Source organism: Engystomops pustulosus, chromosome 4 (assembly GCF_040894005.1).
Source record: "Engystomops pustulosus chromosome 4, aEngPut4.maternal, whole genome shotgun sequence".
NCBI lineage: Eukaryota > Metazoa > Chordata > Amphibia > Anura > Leptodactylidae > Engystomops > Engystomops pustulosus.
In genome coordinates, this window is record NC_092414.1 from 160671226 (window position 1) to 160691554 (window position 20329).

Sequence of the window (20329 nt, forward strand, 5' to 3'; positions counted from 1 at the left end):
ATGCAGCCTGGAAATGGGTTGTATGTTGGTCTGATCCCACAGAATGCACACTTTGCACTGGAGAGGAGTCCCTGCATTATACAGAAATATGATGGAAGGACTTCCCATCTGCCGGCCAAATGTCATCACTTCTGTCCAGTAGGATCGGACCAACATATGGGCCCTTTCTATGAGCTGCACATGTTAGTGTGCAGGAAGCATAAGTGGGAATCCAAAGTTATACTTCATATACGGTATATTGAAATCAATTTCTCATTTTTCTCTTGCCCCTGATCTTTAGTATCATCTGAAAAAGCTAGAAGGCCGACGCTTAGATTATGATTATAAGAAGAAACGACAGGGAAAGATTCCAGATGAAGAAATACGACAAGCGGTGGAAAAATTTGAAGAATCTAAGGAACTGGCGGAACGAAGCATGTTTAATTTTCTAGAAAATGATGTATGTATAGAATGTGCTAGGGGGAATTTAGACTTGTGTCTTCTTAAAGCAAAATGCATATCTTCTTTATATTGTGATCTCTCGCCAATAAGCGACCACTGATTTGACCAAGCTTTATATTTCTTTCCTAAATGTGGTTATGTATCTGCATCCACAGCCAAGATAACATAGAATACTGTACTGTTATTACTACAGTCACATAGTGAAGATCCTGTACCAGAAATTAGGTGACAGCTATTGAGGGTGTTGAGGAAATAATTGCCTCCTTTGGAGGATGTGATAACCGTTATGTACTTATAAGCCGAGCATAATACTATGTCACTATGAGAATGAAAGATTCTTGCCACAGAATCCTACTGTCTTCCCTGCCATAGACACTCATCTGGATTATACTATAGTCAGAGTAATAAACAGATAGTACATTAATATCTAGTGTGTTACCAATGACGCGTTATTTATTTTCCCCACTTTTTCTACAAAATTCTTAAGTAGACCCTTAAAAACCCATCACATCGCTAAGGGTCAAGCATCGCTGTATCTATAGCCTAGTAAACATTGCCTGAATGTATGGAATTGCTGGAAACAATTGGAAACTAGAAGCTGCATTGCAAGCACTATGTATCACAAGCAGGCAGAAATACAAGTGACCTAGTTTAGTCACCCCAAGTGCCTGCCCCAAGTGGCGTACGGGTGTGCTGCGTTCACACATTCAGTTTCTCAAAAGCAGTCTTTCATGTCCAAACCGGTAGTGGAGCGAAAAAAAAGGAGGAGTGTGATATCTAAATGATGTCCTCACCGATTATGATCCACACCTTATTTTGGCTTCAAAAACCGTAACGTGTAAAGGCATCCAGAAAACTGGTGGAGAAGGCATAATAAATCTCCCCCATTGTGTATTTTCAAAGTTCTTGTTTTTTGAATTAAAAAAACACTGCAACCACATATTACTTTAACTATTTAATGGCCAGGGCTGCAGAGGTCATATGTAGTGATCGGAAAGGAAGAGCTCGTTTAAATGAATGATTGTTTTATTTTCATATGAGTAGGCTCCAAACCCTTTTGTGTCACGGCTGCACTATTCTTCACAAAACACAAATGTCATCATTGATATTGGCGTTCTCGTGCAGTCGGACCGTGCAACACATTTAATATGCAAAGTCTGTGTCGCACGGCGCAGAAAAAGTTGGTGCACTCTGCCGGGGCAGTGCAGGGGGCGCCACAATTCATGAATCTGGTGCCCTCTGCGCACTAGACGGGCAAACTGTACATAGTGCAGGCAATGCTGTACAACCAGTGGCAACAACGATAAGCAGAGGTAGGTAAGGGTAGTCGCAGGATAGAGTAAGGCTCCCACACATTCCGTTGCTTTATAGCAACTTCACTAGGGGTTGAATGCCACTCTGTCTGAATTTGGGGGTCCCATTGCTAGAACTCCTTATGGCTGAATGGGTTCGCCCTATGAGAGTTATGCTAGGAGTCTCATAGATGTCAGTGAAGCATAGGAAAAGTATTTTTTATTTTGGATCAGTTCTCTTTTCAATTCAATTATTCTTTATAGGGTTTCTTAGTTTTTTTCCCCAGTAGCTTCTCTATAACATTTCAGCACTCTTGTTGTTTTTTTATATAGTTATTTATGCCAGTTTTTAAGTGTGTGGTCAAACCCAAAAGGTTAATCTATAGTGTAAAAAGAAGTGAAAACATAGCATGTGAGGCTAAGATAATGGACTCTATTTCCAAGAAGCTTGTTGTGTTGTAAACTGAATTGTGTCCCGTATGATCTATTCCATCAATATGCATAATTCAGTACATTCAATGCTTCTCTGCAATTATTATTAGACGCATTCCCCAGAATCGCCAGACACTTTTTAATATTGATTTTAATAATTTCCATACAATATAAATAGTAGCTGATATGTATATCTGATATACAGTGCACTGGGCATGTCATTGTATTGTAGATCTGGTCAGTATTGAAAAAAAGAACTTTTTGTAAGAGGCAATTATTAAAAGCTTGGATGAAGATTAGATAAGACTTAATTAATTATACAGCTCCAGCGCAGGACTATTACAGATTCCGGCTTCAAAACTGCTTGTAGAAATGATAATATGGCTCTGTACATTTCTTGTACGGTATGATACAAGAAATGGACCAAACACTTGGTATAACCAAAGGGTCAATGTCGTAGGACTGTGCCGCCATCTAATGGTTATATGTAGAACTGCTAGAATTTGTAGACTATATGCCGTTTGTGTTTACTACATTGTGGAAATGTAAGAATATTGTCAGTGATCGCTTCTCTCTCATTGCAGGTAGAACAAGTGAGCCAGCTGGCGGTATTCGTAGAGGCTGCATTAGACTATCATAGACAATGTACACAGATCCTGGAAGACCTCCACAGCAGATTACACAACAGGTACAGCGGCTATAATGCTGCCATTGTCTGGGGACCACCTGCTACATGCTGTTTTTTTGTTCTCTGGTTTCATACAAGAAAGTCTCCATAATCAAAATATAAGATATTTAAGATATAAAAAGATATTTGCCAATTACTTAGATAAAATGTCCATGTCGAAATACAATGCAATTCTCCCTTCAACGAGGTCAGGAGCTACAGAAACGACTGAACAAAGTGATCATTTGCTCCTCTAGAGGTAATTTGGAAGTTTGGAGACCACATAGCAAAGAGAGACTTACACAGAGGTTTCGGTAGGACCGTGCCCTTAACAATATTCATACTTTTCATTCAGGCCTCATGTATGTGTAGTGGCTCAAAATTTATATTCCATGTTCCTGGTACAAGTGCCAGTACCCCAAATCCTCCCTCATAGAGAATAGAAGACATTAGGAGACATTTATAGCCCAGAAAAAAGACCTTGTATATGGAGTATAGTTGTATCAATGTGCTTGAACAATGACAAGAACATGGAAAATGTATAACTTCTGCTTTCAGAATGAACTCTGCATCCAGTCGCCCTAAACGGGAGCACCAGTCACGATCAATAATGTCAGTACTAGACTCTGATGAAAGGTTACACCTTAATGGAATCTCCAGCGGTTCATCCAACAAGTTCTCAGGTACCGGCGCCCACATTGCTGTCCTCAGTAGACAATAAAGAAAAATATGTTTTTTTAAAAAAAAAATATATATTTACGTGCTCCTCCCGGCGGCATCTTCACATCTCCGGTGCAGGATGACATTGTAGTTGCGGCGCGGGTGACGTGTGACAATCGCACAAACCTCAGGATCATTGTCTGTACGATTGATAGCGCACAGCGTAGCACGGGAGCAGAGAGTTTATGTGCTCCGCTGCCTCAGGTACAGGTAAGGATCCCACCGCCGAAGTAGTGTGTGGAGCAGGGGCTGGGCTCCAACAACACCCAACCCCCTGGTAGGAGGTGGGATTTTTTTTTTTTTTCTTTTTAAATAAAATTCCCTCTGGTGCCTAGCGGCAAACACAGCTCTGCCTATATTCATTTTGCAGTGCAGGATCTGACTGTTCTTCTCACACTGCGGGATTCAATCTCACCGTTCTCTTCATACTGACCATCTCTCCTTTTCCCCTACCCCCAATACTGGCACCCTCTTTACCCATCCAATCTCTGAAATGTGAAAGATCACAGGGGGAAACAAGCTTAGGAAGGTGAGAAATCATAGGATCACAGGAGACATGAAGGAGAGATATTACACAGCAGGAGATGCTCTATACGGGGAAGAAGAGCACATACTGAGAGATAGATCATAAAAGAACAGTAGACACTGTGGCGTCTACAGAGGGAGGAGAGAAGGGGGCGGGCGGCATCTACAGAGGGAGGAGAGAAGGGGGCGGGCGGCATCTACAGCGGGAGGAGAGGATGGGGCGGGAGGCGTCTACAGAGGGAGGAGATAAGGGGGGGGGGGGAATGTAACCAAGTGATGTAATTGTCCATAAAAGGACAGTTCTAAAACTAGGCGACACCCGCATGATCAGCAAGTCACTGGCTGCAGCAGGTGACATACACTCCTCTTTCTGCTGTTAGCAGGAAAGACCCGAAGCCTTGGCTATGTGGCACAGACATGTGGGCCATAGTTTACAAATATGCAATTATCATTTTCAAAACCACCTTTTAAGAAATTTCTTGTGTTTCCAGGCTCTACCATGCATCTGGATCAGCCGTGTTGCAGAGCGCTCTATGACTTTGACCCCGAGAATGAAGGTGAACTAGGCTTCAAAGAAGGAGACATCATAACATTAACCAACCAAATTGATGAGAACTGGTTTGAAGGCATGGTCAATGGGGAATCCGGTTTCTTTCCAATCAATTATGTTGAAGTTGTGGTTCCCCTCCCACAGTGAACATGACTACACTTGGAGACAATTGTACCATTTACAAATAGACTCCTAACACTTTCTGGATGTGGCATTCTGTGAACGCCTCTTGAGTGACTTCAATTTTATTGTGTCATCTCTTTTATATGTATTTATTTTGTATTGATTTTTTATTTTTATGAAAACATTGACACTGTTACAAGGATGTGCAAAAAAAGATTCTATTTTGTCATTGTATGGAGATGGTTTCATTATGTTTCATATGTGACGTCTATTTCATGGATGTGGACTATTTTACATTTTTTTTTATCCTTTTAAATCTCTTTAAAAGTATTTTAAACACTTGAGCAAGTCTGGAGGGGTCAGATTTATTTTACTTATGAACGCTAGAAACACATGTTGACTGTGAATATTCTAATACATGTTGCACAAATAGACATTATATAAACCTGTGTCCAATTTGTGTTATGTTGTCTTACTATAAACTGCTATGTCTATATGACCAAATATAATAAATAAGTTATAAAAGTGCATTCTACTCCAATTTACTTGCATCAGGGCTCCTTTAGGATAACAGGATTCCACCATTAATATAATATAAGTCTGCTAAAGGAATATGGCAGCAGTTTTTGCCATACAAAGCTGCAGACAGTGTTGGGTATGGTCTCTGGTGATCTGTGTAATCATACCTGTGTGAAGTTAGTAGCAGCAGGACTGTATATTCCAGGATTGTAGCTGGCTTTGAAGCACTGGTGTGTGAGATCTAAGCGTTGTACTGCTGCACAGCAACTCCCTTCAAAGTAAACAGAAGCCAGATACGGCAAGGTGAAGGGCTAAGCAGCTGTATGAGAGATATCACACAAGAGAATGCCCCAAATTTGGCTAGAGTCCTGTAACATAAATTCATTTTTCCACAGTTCTGCTGCTACACAAGGTATAGACACACACACACACACACAGAGCTGCTACCGAAGGACTCATGACGGTAAACTGCCAAAAAAAAAAAAAGTATCAGTGCTGTGAACACACTGTCTCACCACAACATGACAGAGTCAAGCCGCAAATGATAGAGCAGGTCCTATTCCTCTCCTGATTTGTGACACAGCCGCTCAGCTTCCTATGGAGGGGTCATGAGCGCTTACCCCTCCCATCTCCACTCTACCAAAACGGGCCACAAACCTCACCATTGTGTGAAGACACTAGGTGTGCATGAGGCCTAACACTGCCTGCAGCAATGTATGGTCAAAACTGCTGATTGTCCACAGAGAAAATGTAGACTAAGTGAGCTCCACTTTTCTAACTAAATAATATTCTGTCACTTAAAGGACCAACTTCTGAAAGATCAGCTATAATTGATGAAGTGAATCTTTTTATCAAAAGCCTCAGTTTGCTCAGCTCCTCCTGCATCTTAATATGCCTCAATTACTACATGAAAGAAAAAAAAAAAAAATCAAAGGGTAGCAAAATAATTCTTCACCATCTTATACACTCACCGGCCACTTTATTAGGTACACCATGCTAGTAAAGGTTGGACCCCCTTTTGCCTTCAGAACTGCCTCAATTCTTCGTGGCATAGATTCAACAAGGTGATGGAAGCATTCCTCAGAGATTTTGGTCCATATTGACATGATGGCATCACACAGTTGCCGCAGATTTGTCGGCTGCACATCCATGATGCGAATCTCCCATTCCACCACATCCCAAAGATGCTCTATTGGATTGAGATCTGGTGACTGTGGAGGCCATTTGAGTACAGTGAACTCATTGTCATGTTCAAGAAACCAGTCTGAGATGATTCCAGCTTTATGACATGGCACATTATCCTGCTGAAAGTAGCCATCAGATGTTACAGGGGACATTGTGGTCATAAAGGGATGGACATGGTCAGCAACAATACTCAGGTAGGCTGTGGCGTTGCAACGATGCTCAATTGGTACCAAGGGGCCCAAAGAGTGCCAAGAAAATATTCCCCACACCATGACACCACCACCACCAGCCTGAACTGTTGATACAAGGCAGGATGGATCCATGCTTTCATGTTGTTGACGCCAAATTGTCGCAGCAGAAATCGAGACTCATCAGACCAGGCAACGTTTTTCCAATCTTCTACTGTCCAATTTCGATGAGCTTGTGCAAATTGTAGCCTCAGTTTCCTGTTCTTAGCTGAAAGGAGTGGCACCCGGTGTGGTCTTCTGCTGCTGTAGCCCATCTGCCTCAAAGTTCGACGTACTGTGCGTTCAGAGATGCTCTTCTGCCTACCTTGGTTGTAACGGGTGGCAATTTGAGTCACTGTTGCCTTTCTATCAGCTCGAACCAGTCTGCCCATTCTCCTCTGACCTCTGGCATCAACAAGGCATTTCCGCCCACAGAACTGCCGCTCACTGGATGTTTTTTCATTTTCAGACCATTCTCTGTAAACCCTAGAGATGGCTGTGCATGAAAATCCCATTAGATCAGCAGTTTCTGAAATACTCAGACCAGCCCTTCTGGCACCAACAACCATGCCACGTTCAAAGGCACTCAAATCACCTTTCTTCCCCATACTGATGCTCGGTTTGAACTGCAGGAGATTGTCTTGACCATGTCTACATGCCTAAATGCACTGAGTTGCCGCCATGTGATTGGCTGATTAGAAATTAAGTGTTAACGAGCAGTTGGACAGGTGTACCTAATAAAGTGGCCGGTGAGTGTACACTTTATAAATAGGCTTCACTACATAAAACAAATTGTGGTTCAAGTAGCTCATTGTGACTCCTCACCTTCACACACACATGCCTGTTGTAATGTACTGTTAAGGTCACTAGAGGTCCCTCCACACCAGCAGAACCTGGGGGCATCAGCTCATCTAGGAGACTAGTTGGTCACACCCCACAACCAGAAAACTCCAAAGACCCAAAGTGTTTCTTTAACAAAGACCATTTCTTATAGCTTAGGTTTTCCTGCTTGTAGCCCATCTTACTTACATTATCCTGTAAATTTGCACAGATCACTGATAAGAATATATAGTAATTTTAGACCTATTTATAGACATGACGCCTCCATCTTATAGGCTGCACACTATTATAGCTTTTTATCAAAACCCAGAAGATAAAAAATTAGGACACATGAACTGGCAAAATATTTTATTAACTTTTTATCTGAAAAAAACTAGAAGTTATATACAATCAACAATAAATATAACACTATAACATAACTGTGAATGACATCTTAAAATATTTTAGACCAGCATTGTATCTAATAAACTAAGAGTTCCAGTTGATTTCTTTCACAGATTCTCTTGCTCTGACAAAGAATCACCCACAAGCCATGGTGAGAATAGTAGAGGAAAACCTTTCCAGCAAAAACAGAAGGGGAGCGTTGCTTACGCTTAGAACTGTCCTGCCCGCACCTTACAAGACTATACTATAGGATTTGTCATATCCAAGGAGACATCTAGGAAACAGACACTTGAAGAAAACAAATCTATGCAGCCAATACTCCTCCAACCTTCTGCCATGTTAAAGGAGTTTTTCACATTAAAATTATTATTTGAGACCTCTACCTATCAGCTGAACAGAAAGTGTGCTGGAATTAGCTGATTGGTGGGTGACTATAGTGTCAGACCCCCCACCCCCTCCCCCTTTCGATACTCATCACCTTTCCTTTGTACAGGTTATATAAAGCTACAAAACCCCTTTAAGATGTATCAGTTTAGATTTTTACTGGAATGACCCCCAGCAACATAATGCAGATTAAGCAAACCACTCCATTGCAGTAACACCCACCATAGTCAGGACTTCTGTAGACAAGAGTAATCTTACTTACACATGCTCCACATAAAAATATTCAGCCTGCGGAAACGCATTACATAAGAAAAGGCTCCCTGTGCGCTGGCCGAACAGCAGCACAGACTATAAATTTGTTACAGCGTCTGTCCTGAAGTTTGGTCAACAAAGAGTCCTTGCATCATATTTCTAATATAATGCAAGGACTGTTTGTTGGCAAAGCTTCAGCAAAGGCTACAACAAATTTAGAGCTGGTGCTGCTGTTCCGCCAGCGGACAGGGAGTACTTCATGTACAATTCAGTTTCCAAGGGCTGGACATGTTCGTGTGCACCCGGCCTTACTTGTATTTTTTTTTTTTTTATTGCTAAGAGCGATTGAATATCTCTGGGAAAAAATATCAACTGGTACAAAATGCTACTGTAAAGAAAACCCAATCCTATACAAAACATGAAAGGATCATGGAACGACAAAATACAATGAGAAGGATATGGAACAAAAAAAATCAAGGCTAAGGAAAAGGTGATAAAGAGGAAAAGTCAGATATTGCAACACATTTGTGGTCATTGCATTTTCTGATGAAGTGACAATTAAAATGGCATTTTCCTATTCTATTAATCCTCAAGGATCTGGAAATCGTGTAGTTGGGCTGTCTTCACTTACAGTTTTCTTGATAAACCAAAAATCTGAACAGAAACAAATCTGAAGCTTTCCAAATACATGAATGCTGACAAAGCAGTGCTGACCATTTTGGACTATGCAAAGGCAGAACTAGTTACAATATCCTAATGCCCAATTGCCAACGTATAAACAGGATTGGCACAAAGCAAAATTTGAGAACATGCTCCAAAAGACAAATACCTAAAACTGTGAAATGAGGAATACCTGTAAAAATAAATATAACCAACAACCGAGATGTTTGGCTCATTCAGAGCTCCTTGATGGACAAAGTCTCTTATATCGGCAGTTTCTATTCCAGGCACTCCGTCTGCCCATTAAAGGCATTTACTAACAAAACCACTTTAATGCTTTCAATTATACAACTACTTTCCTCCCACCTAACACTAAACACAAATAACAGAACAATCAATTTCACGTGAAATGTAGAACAATGGAAATTTATAAGACGTAAAAGAAAAAAAACAACAAAATGACTCCAGCAACTCAGTGCAAAACAAACACTTATTTTTTTTATCCACAAAAAAAATTCAGTGTCTTCAAAATGTGGAAATAAACTTAGATGCAGAAATCATTTTATCTCCGCTCTTCGACAATGGTGACCTAAGTAATGGAAGGGCCCAAATAAGCAGCTAACACAACCAGAATAAATCAAATTATTGCAGGCAGAACTAACAGAACATTGCCTAGAATCATGTCCGCATGGTTATGGACTGTAAAACACCATTTCTGCTCACATATAGAACAGTGATCCACAACACCCACTGAATTAGACTCATATTTAGAGTAATATTTTTCTTACATTTAGAAACACTATAAATTTTGTCAGTATGTGCAAAATTGTGCGCTGTGTACACTCCTCGGAGGGCAGCACCGAAATGAACAGTGATCTTCAGACCTTTACATGTCCAGCAGCCACAAAAATCTTCATTTTCCAATCTATATATAATTTAACAAACAACTTGACAGAAAATCTACCCAGTGGATGAAGTATTTCGAGAAACTGACGGAATTCTGGAATTGGCGGGAGAGGAGGCGCTTCAGCTTTTGCAATTACATGATGGAGCAGCTGGGATCCACTGTCTGGTGGGACTGAAAAAGCAGAAGGTTACAAGTAAAGCTATAATAGGGAGCCAGGAGACATCTAGACAGTCATATGCAAGGTGGCATTTAAAGGAAACCTACCATGTGATAGGGATTTTTTTTTTTTTCAAACGTCTGGCAGGACGCCTCAAGCATGGTCAGCTGTTATCCTACAAAGCCTCACAACCAGGCTTTGATAAATTTACCATCAGAAGTAGACCTGATGGTAGATTCCTCCTGCTTGCCCCTGCCGTAATCTGTAATTTAATAGTCCTGGAACCTAATATAACTTATTAAAAACTTCATTTTAGTCATATGTAAATTAACTGCAGAGGCTACTGGGGCGTGGAGTAGCCTGGCTGGGCACTGGGAGATAAGGCTACTCCAGGCCCCAGTAGCCTCTGCAATCAAGATTATATAGTTTCATGTTACTAAAATAAAGTTTTTAACAAGTTAGGTTGGATTCCAGGATTATTAAATTACAGATTAGGGCAGAGGCAGGCAGGAGGGATCTACCATCAGAGCTACTTCAGATTCCTCATGGTAGGTTTACTTTAATCCACAGCAGGTACTTGCAGAAGAATTTGTGTTTTAGACCAATGATATGTACTTTCAACACATAATTGATATTGTTTGTGTAAGGAAAGTTAAACTAATTTCCAATATACCACTATAAATTCCTCATGGTTTTTTTAGATCTCTGCTGTCTGTCTATAGAAAGCTGCTGCGTTTACTTCCAGTGGATAGAAATCTGTCCATGATCTTGTGATGGACACGCATGTGCTTAAGCCGTTAAGATCTGAGGACAATTCACATTAAATGATGGACGCGCATAAAATAATTATAGCTTTGTGATCCTATGTAGATTCCACATTAAAGCTTGTGTCATCTCTAACATTGGAACAATTCCTAACAATAAAAACAGATTTCTACAACTGACCGGCAATGCCACCATCTGGAAGCAAACCCTGTAGTTGGTTGCAATACAAGACCACCATCATTCTTAGAGCTGACATGCGCAGTATGCCAATGCATTTTCTTCATCAGTCACATAAAATGTATCCTTTTTGGACAATATTGTACATTTTATTTAAAGAACCTCTTGGATATCAGACACAGGAACTGTACTAAAATGAAATAATGAATATTTCTATACCTCTGGATTACGAGAACATTATGGAAAATAGCTCCAGAATACCTGATATATAAAGTAAACATGGCAGAAATAAGAACCTACTTTCCCAAAACAAGTCAATTTTATCATTTGCAGAAATGCGTATTATTCCTGTATCAGTGACCAGCAGTCATGCTTCCCATTAAATCTTATGGCCTACTCAGCCTGTGTTTGCAGTACATGGTAGGTTCTATTATTAATGAAGCAGCCAGGCTGGTCTTTCAGATCAAACCCTACAGTGATGCCTCCAGTCAATAGACTGAGATGAGAGAGGAGAGATATTGAGGTGCAGCATTATGTAGAGCTTTGTGGATGTGGGTTATTATTTTAAATTGTATTCAGAAGGAGATGGCAATCAGTCCATCGCCCAACCCGTGCTCTTCAATCTGCCAGTGATATTAGATTATGCTCTTCCCTTATTCAAACCTCCCACTCATCTCCAGGACGTCTCCAGAACTGCATCAATTCTCTGGAATGTCCTACCCCAGTCAGACTAATACTCAGTCTCCAAAGCTTTGAACATTTGCTTAAAACCCATCTCTTTAGGCAAGCCGATCACACTCGCTAACTGCATAAAACTTCAACTCTATCTTTATTAACCCATTCTGTGTATTCGCCCCATCTTATCCGGCAAACACCAGATATCAAACTCCAGGCTACCCTGCAGTGCCATTAACCTTGGACTCATTATAAGATGGTGGCTGATCACTGGTTCAAGCAGCAGCATTTTTATCCATCTCTTATGTCACCCCCCTCATCCTCAGACTAAGTTCTTGTTAGCAAGGCCCTCATTCCAATTGTTTTATATAACTATGTTATTACTCTGTAATGTCTTATTTTAGGTGTATATGTTCCACATAATCTGTAAAACACTATGGAATTTGAAAATTTTCTGGAACCATAGACTTCTAACTGCTGGATGCTTTCCTGGTGCTTACTTAAGAACTAAAACCAAAACAATGAAAGTCAATGAATCATTATGATACAAGGTTAATAAACAGCATTTATTGTCTACTCGCAGGTTATTTGAAGTACACTACTGCTCAAAAGTTTTGGGTCACTTGGAAATTTCCTTATTTTTGAAAGAAAAGCACAATGAAATTGCATGAATCATAAATACACTCTATACATTGTTAATGTGGTAAATGACTATTCTAGCTACAAATACCTTGTTTTTAAATGCAATATCTACATAGGTGTATATAGGCCAATTCCCAATAACCAATTCAGTGGTTTAACCCCTTAGTTATTACCCATACAGATTTCTTCCATCACTAAGGGAGACCTTAGATAAATGGGGAAACCAGTCGGCCTACCCTAACTCTAGATCTGCAGCCCCCCCCCCCCCCTCTGCAGGGGGGAGCAGTGCCCCGGCTGTCATATGACAGTCCGGATCTGAACTCCATTCCGATCCGGCTGTCAACCCTTCAGAGGGAGGGTGCTTCCTCTCTATCCTCCCGGCACCCCACAATGCGATTGTGCCGTGTACACAGCCGGGGACCTAATGAAGGTCATCAGGTCTGCCATTGGCATCCGCCAGGCTCAGTCCAGCCTGCCTGTCAGCCTATGCAGATGCATAGGCTGAAACTTCTAATGCACTGTAGTACAGTGCAAACAAAAAAAAATTTAAAATGAAAAATAAAATTCATAAAAATGTCCCAAAAGCCCCTAACACATAAAACAATAAATTAAAAAAGTGGAAAAAAGTAAAGACACAATATGTTAGGTATCCCGCATCCCAAAATGTCCAATCTATAAAGACATAAAACCGTTTATTCCCAGCGGTGATCCCAGTAACAGAAAAATGCGCTCAAATGTCCGAATCGACATTTTTTTGCCGTTTTGAAACACATAAAAAACATAATAAAAAAATGATCTAAAGGTTGCACAGTCCCCAAAATGGTAGCAATGAAAACATCAGCTCGTCCCGGAAAAAAATTACACCTTAACCAACTGGGTAATTGAAATGTACATTGAAAGACGTAAAAACAGAGACCAAAAGAAAATTTCTTGTCAATGTTGCCGCATGAAGAATAATAGAACAGGGTGACATGTGGGGGGTTTCCATTAACAGAACTTCCAAAACCCCTATAGAAATAAAATGGTCCCTAAAAATAATTGAATCTAAAATTTTCTTGAACATTTGAGAGAATGCTGTTCGATTTGTGATCTTTCTAGTGTCATAATAAAACAAAAGGACACTTATAAAATGGCGCCAACACAAAGCTGAGATATGGCAAATGTTAGTCTTATTACCAAAATTAGTTACTATCAGTTTGAAAAACAGAACATTTTGAAGTTTGAAAATAGCAAATTCTTTCAAAATGTTTACCAAATTCACCTTTTTTCATTAATAAATCTTACATATATCAACCAAAATTTCCCACCATTTTGAAGTACAAAATGTAACTCAAACACTTGGGTAAGTTAAAGCCTATACCAGGATAAAGTGACACATGCTGGTTTTGAAATAGGCCTTCGTCACTAGCACAGCTGACTACAGTTTGGCAGATTAGAGATGCTGAAGAAACTGAAGGTTTCCTAAAACTGTGTACTACTCCATTCAGAGTAGAGCACAAACAGGCTCTAACCAAAGTAGAAAGAGAAGTGGGAGGCCCCGCTACACAAGTACATTAGAGTCTCTAGTTTGAGAAACAGATGCCTTGCAGGTTCTTCATTGCATAATATCCACCAAACACCAGTGTCAACCTCTACAGTAAAGAGGCAACTCCAGGATGTCGGCCTTCGGGGCAGAGTGGCAAAGAAAGCCACTAATAAAAGTACGAGTTTTCACAGAGAACACAATTGTAGTGTATGTGAATTTTGATTCCATTATCTTATGAGAAGTTAAATGTGATCTGTAAGGTGATAAATCTAGTAAATCAATCTCCTCCAACCTTAAAAGAATTTAGGCAAAAAGAACACTGTGGTCACTTCAGAAATCACGTACCGTTCGCTGTCCGGAATTCACAGCCCAACTACAGTGTAGAGGATAGGACACCATAAACCACAGATTTTTGATGCAAATAATACCGGCTTTCCAGCTGAACAGCAGAGCTGCAGTGTAATCAGGATTTCAGTTCACGGACTGATCACATGTCTGTACATGTAGACCCTTATGATTTACACGTGCACCATGCTTGTTACTGGCGATAGGTGGCAGCATGCACATGTAATCCACACCAGGCCCTCACCTGCCGGCTGCATCATGACACTAAGCAGCATTTCTTTGTCCTTCTTTTGGGCTGAATTTTCATTAAAAATGTGCAAAACATGGAAAAAAGGAGGGTCAAGTCTAATTAAAAACCGGATTGATTATACAGTACCGTATTTTTCGGCCTATAAGGCGCACCTCTAATAAATGTCTGCTAAGACATCTAGGTTCATATATAAGGCGCACTTGAGTATAAGGCGCAGGATCAAATGCAGTACCTAAAAATGACCAGCAGGTGGCAGACCTGTGCACAGTACAAGCCAGCTACACTTCCCGGGAAACTTGTCTTCAGCGTGTCAGAGAGCTCCGATCTCAGAGGTATGGCTGCTGGGGGTTAATGCAGGGTAATGCATCATGGGTTAAGCGATCTCCCTCTGCCCCTTCTCCTTCCCTCCTCAGCCAGGGTGTTTTTCCTGTGGGGTTCCCTGTGGCTACATTTCTGTATAAGTTCATATATAAGGCGCACCGGCCTATAAGGCGCACTTGATTTCTGAGAAAATTAAAGGATTTTTGGTGCGCCTTATAGGCCGAAAAATACGGTATATTTAAAAACATAGGTTTGTGCTTAGGTTTTTTTCTAAGAATGAATTACCTTGGAGCGAAACTCTGCCAATTCCTCATCAAAAAATTCCTCATCAGTTTCTCCTTCTTCTCTCCTTACTCTAAAGAGAGTCCTTTCAGCACATTCCTGGGGGAAAAAAAAATTGCATGAAGAACATTTAAACAGAATACTCCATAATTTTTAGTAATATTATGGGAGGCTTTCATCACTTTTCTTGGATGAATGTATATACCAATTGTCCTTCTAGAAAGTGTTCTACAACTTCAGAACTGTGAGCACACACACATATACACATATATACATCTCACTGCATGTCCCTTTTAGTAAATACTTGCATGCGTCAAACATTAAAAAGAGGTTGGCCACTTTCACTCACCAAATAAGTATGTAAATGTGGCGGCAGGATATTCAGTAATTTACCAATATCCATCTATTAATAGATCTGCTCTGTTTTCTTGATATGTAAGAGTGAAGCTTCCTGTGTTTTACCTGATCAGCCAGAAATTCCTGTCAATAACATGAGGTAAAGTGGCCAACCCCTTAAAAGGATCTTAGATTCTTTCCTGATATCAGGAGGTTTGCAGCATTTCTTCAGCTACTTTACAGGATGCTGCTTCAAGTAAACTGTTCAGTATAGAAAGAAATAAGCAACAAATTTTGTAACAGCAGGTTAATTCTTACCTCACCAGTAGAATCCAATAGTGTAACTTTCACATCATCCCCAGTTCCCCAAGATTTTTGTGTTTTCCATACAAAATCCGTGGGAGGTTTGTGAATGGCTCCTGCGCCTGCTGCCCATATCTATGGGAAACACATACATGGAGAGGACTGAGAGCACATCAAACATTTAAGACAAAGTGCGATGGATAAATCCTGAAGTAGTCAGAATTGCGGCTGTGCTGGCACACAATTTTATGCCAAGCCCTGCCTGGTGCAGAATTTGCACCGTTACCAGTGACCACTCTTGCTGAATGATTCCATGAAAGAAATACCTATTAAATGTGAAGATAAGCGAAATAGGTCCTATAACAGATGAGCAATTGTCAGAAGGATTTTAGGCAGTACCTATTCTGTATCCAAGGGAGGCCCATAATATGTCATCTTTTACTGCTTCATATGGCATATACGTCACCTCAAATGATCAGAAACTGTGGTATGGAATCTGCAGGTATTTTACATATGATGTGGGAGTTTAGGAAGCATTCAGCGTTCTCTTTAGCAAGTTAGGAAAGTAATAGCTGCCAAAAGGATAAGACCTCTTCTTCAGTCAAATAGAGAATATATCTGTTTCCTTTGTTTGTTTATGTTTTTTATGTCTAGTTTATCGCTTTGAACCGTACTGTGGCTGGCACACAAATTAGGATGTCAGCAGGGGCGTAGGGATGGCGAGTACTCATTTTTTAAATGTTCGGGCTGGCTATATACTACAGGGGGCTGGCTATATACTACAGGGGGCTGGCTATATACTACAGGGGACTGGCTATATACTACAGGGGACTGGCTGGCTTTTCCCACCCTAGGCTTACACTCGAGTCAATAAGTTTTCCCAGTTTGTGGTGGTAAAATTAGGTGCCTTGACTTATACTCGAGTATATATGGTAAATTTCAATAGGATAAAAAAATAAAATAACCAATGACCCATGGCCGGGTATATTTTATTACAGCTCAGGCCATATTTTTATTTACATAAAAAAACCATCAACTCTAGATCAAGCAGATAAACTATATAAAAAAATTAACAGAGATAGAAGTACAATAGGAAAGTGCAACACCCGTGCTGATGCAAAGTGTTAGTTAGGTGTTGTGAAATTGGCCCCTTGCCATGTCAGGAGCTGCCTGGTGAGCCTGATCACCTCACTAGGGGGTTTCCAGCATGGAAATCTAGTATGGAGCTGTAAGTCTCTGCCTGGGAGCAAAGGGTTAATTTAATTGTCCAATTATATGCTCTGTGATACTGTAAAGGTAGGAGCAAGTTGGTTGGACAAATGGTTTGCTACCTCACATGGGATGTTATAAAAACCCCTTGTGGGTGGGAGAGCGCAGGGGTTTCTGAGCTTGTTGTTGGTTCTCCAGCTCTACTTCGGGACCAGGAAGAAGGCGTCTCTGTGGCATGTTGCCCTGCCACCAGACCAAAAGTAGAGCTCCAACTCAAGGACTCTGCTCCAAAACTCTTAGCCCAGCCTCAAGCTATCTACCAGGCTGCGTACACACCTTCCTGAGGACCCGAGATCCAACCAGCTACCTCCAATTCAGCTGAAGTTTTGCTGCCGTTTTGGCTGTTGCCAATTAGGAACTGCAAGTTCATCAACGTGCCTCTGAGTGATCCCTGGATCAGGCTGTATACCACCAAGGATGCTCCATTCTCCACACCTTGGGGTTGCCCCAGGGAGAAACCTACGCTTTCAGCCTCCATTTTCTTGCACACACCACCTGCTGGAGACCTGCCAGGCTGTGGACATGTCCTCTCTTCCCGATACCAAGCACTGTAATCATCGGCCACACTAGCCAGTGACTCTGGCATCAGATATCTAGAATGCCATAGTGGTTAGGTCAGAGGTGAACGGGATGGGTTATGGAAAGGAAGGGAACCATGATCTTATATATCTATCATAAGAGTGATTATTTTTCTTTGTAGATATGTGACTTATGTTTTTCTTTCTTGTATGTATTACAATCTGTAATAAAGGTTTATTAAAAAAAAAAGAAAAAAAAAAAAGTACATGGCAAAATTCAGCCATGAAAAACATATCAACTTATGTTTTTCCACAGCTGATTCACAACAGCCTAGAATCGATTTTTCACTGATCCTCATTAACTATAAGAGATCCATGAAAAACAGTTGTGACTAGTACATGTTCTGGTGGATCAGCCAAACGGTATAGGTACAGATATAATATAATATATACACAGTGCCTACAAGTAGTATTCAACCCCCTGCAGATTTAGCAGGTTTGATAAGAAGCAAATAAGTTAAAGCCTTCAAGCTTCAAACAAGAGCAGGATTTATTAACAGATGCATGAATCTTACAAACCAAAAAGTAATGTTTCTTAGTTATATTTTAATAAATTTTAAATATGAAAGTGTGGGTCATTTTTTATTCAACCCCTAGGTTTAATATTTTGTGGAATAACCCTTGTTTGCAATTACAGCTAATAATCGTCTTTTATAAGACCTGATCAGGCCGGCACAGGTCTCTGGAGTTATCTTGGCCCACTCCTCCATGCAGATCTTCTCCAAGTTATCTAGGTTCTTTGGGTGTCTCATGTGGACTTTAATCTTGAGCTCCTTCCACAAGTTTTCAATTGGGTTAAGATCAGGACACTGACTAGGCCACTGCAACACCTTGATTTTTTCCCTCTTGAACCAGGCCTTGGTTTTCTTGGCTGTGTGCTTTGGGTCATTGTCTTGGAAGATGAAATGACGACATCTTAAGATCCTTGATGGAGGAGCGGAGGTTCTTGGCCAAAATCTCCAAGTAGGCCGTGCTATCCATCTTCCCATGGATGCGGACCAGATGGCCAGGCCCCTTGGCTGAGAAGCAGCCCCACAGCATGATGCTGCCACCACCATGCTTGACTGTAGGGATGGTATTCTTGGGGTCGTATGCAGTGCCATCCAGTCAGTGCCATCCATCTCTGAGTCCTCTAAGTGATCATGAGCAAACTGTAAACAAGCCTTGACATGACGCTTTGAAAGTAAAGGTAACTTTCTGGAACGGAGACCATTGCAGTGGAGTGCGTTACTTATGGTATTGACTGAAACCAATGTCCCCACTGTCATGAGATCTTCCCGGAGCGCCTTCCTTGTTGTCCTTGGGTTAACCTTAACTCTTCGGACAAGCCTGGCCTCGGCACGGGAGGAAACTTTCAAAGGCTGTCCAGGCCTGGAGGGCTAACAGTAGTTCCATAAGCCTTCCATTTCCGGATGATGCTCCCAACAGTGGAGACAGGTAGGCCCAACTCCTTGGAAAGGGTTTTGTACCCCTTGCCAGCCTTGTGACCCTCCACGAGCTTGTCTCTAATGACCTTGGAATGCTCCTTTGTCTTTCCCATGTTGACCATATATGAGTGCTGTTCACAAGTTTGGGGAGGGTCTTAAATAGTCAGAAAAGGCTAGAAAAACAGATAATTAATCCAAACATGTGAAGCTCATTGTTCTTTGTGCCTGAACTACTTCTTAATACTTTAGGGGAACCAAACAGAATTCTGGTGGTTTGAGGGGTTGAATAATAATTGACCCACACTTATGTTTAAAATTTATTAGAATTTAACTGAGCAACATAACTTTTTGGTTTATAAGATTTATGCATCCGTTAATAAATCCTGCTCTTGTTTGAAGAAGTTTGAAGGCTCTAACTTATTTGCTTCTTATCAAACCTGCAGGGGGTTGAATACTACTTGTAGGAAATAATATAATATAATATATAATATATAATATAATATAATCCTAAGCAGTTATCCAATTAAAAAGTATTGCATTTAGCACAGCTTTGTTCCAGGTACTCAAAAATGGGCAGAACGCACCATTCTCACTGTCATGTGCGTCTTTCCTTAGAGGGACATAAATACATACATACAGCCACCACAAGATTCAGCTCACAGGCTGACCCTCACTGAACATCAGGTTAGGTATTGAAAGCGTGAAGAAATGTATACAGAGATGAAGTAGTATACAGTATACACGTATTCTTTTCTGGCCCTAACCTTAACAATCTGATGCAGTTACTACTGCTGCTAACAGTGTACTAACAACTGTAACACAGAACACTTTTACTCTCGGCACTGCTCTCCATTATACAACTACTACTCACAGTTACATGTTGTCCAGCTTTCAGAATAAATCGTCCAGGAAGCTTAAATCCAATTTCAGGGAGGCTTCCATGCTGTCTTGTAAGGGTCCAGCCGCTTAGCTGCTGATCCTGCATATAGTATACACCAGATATCATCAGAAAGTATCCTCTTGTAGCACTGAAATATATGCATTACAGATATGCTCCACACCACTACAAATATTGCACTCTAGCCCTGGACGCCTGCGGCTATTTGGGCACTCAGGAGAGAAGAACAAAAGAACACAGAATGCAACTACTCCATGAGAACAAATGCCAC

The 20329-nt window shown here is 40.8% G+C and overlaps 2 protein-coding genes across 3 annotated transcripts in view; one reads left to right on the forward strand and one right to left on the reverse strand.

Annotated features, from left to right (window-relative positions):
• SH3GL3 (SH3 domain containing GRB2 like 3, endophilin A3) overlaps positions 1-5278 on the forward strand; it is a 44491-nt gene extending 39213 nt beyond the window's left edge. The window contains exons 6-9 of the mRNA XM_072148340.1: positions 281-439; positions 2750-2853; positions 3391-3515; positions 4569-5278. Of these exons, the coding sequence (XP_072004441.1) occupies positions 281-439; positions 2750-2853; positions 3391-3515; positions 4569-4774 (594 nt within the window). The 3' untranslated portion in view covers positions 4775-5278. The remainder of the gene's footprint in view (positions 1-280; positions 440-2749; positions 2854-3390; positions 3516-4568) is intronic.
• A 2576-nt stretch (positions 5279-7854) lies between these two features.
• LOC140127533 (lamin-B3-like) overlaps positions 7855-20329 on the reverse strand; it is a 30290-nt gene continuing 17815 nt past the window's right edge. For both annotated transcript variants that reach the window (XM_072148341.1, XM_072148342.1), the window contains 4 exons: positions 20032-20139; positions 15902-16021; positions 15251-15346; positions 7855-10279 (listed from right to left, as the gene is read on the reverse strand). In XM_072148341.1, coding sequence (XP_072004442.1) covers positions 10241-10279; positions 15251-15346; positions 15902-16021; positions 20032-20139 — 363 coding nt within the window. In that variant the 3' untranslated portion in view covers positions 7855-10240. The remainder of the gene's footprint in view (positions 10280-15250; positions 15347-15901; positions 16022-20031; positions 20140-20329) is intronic.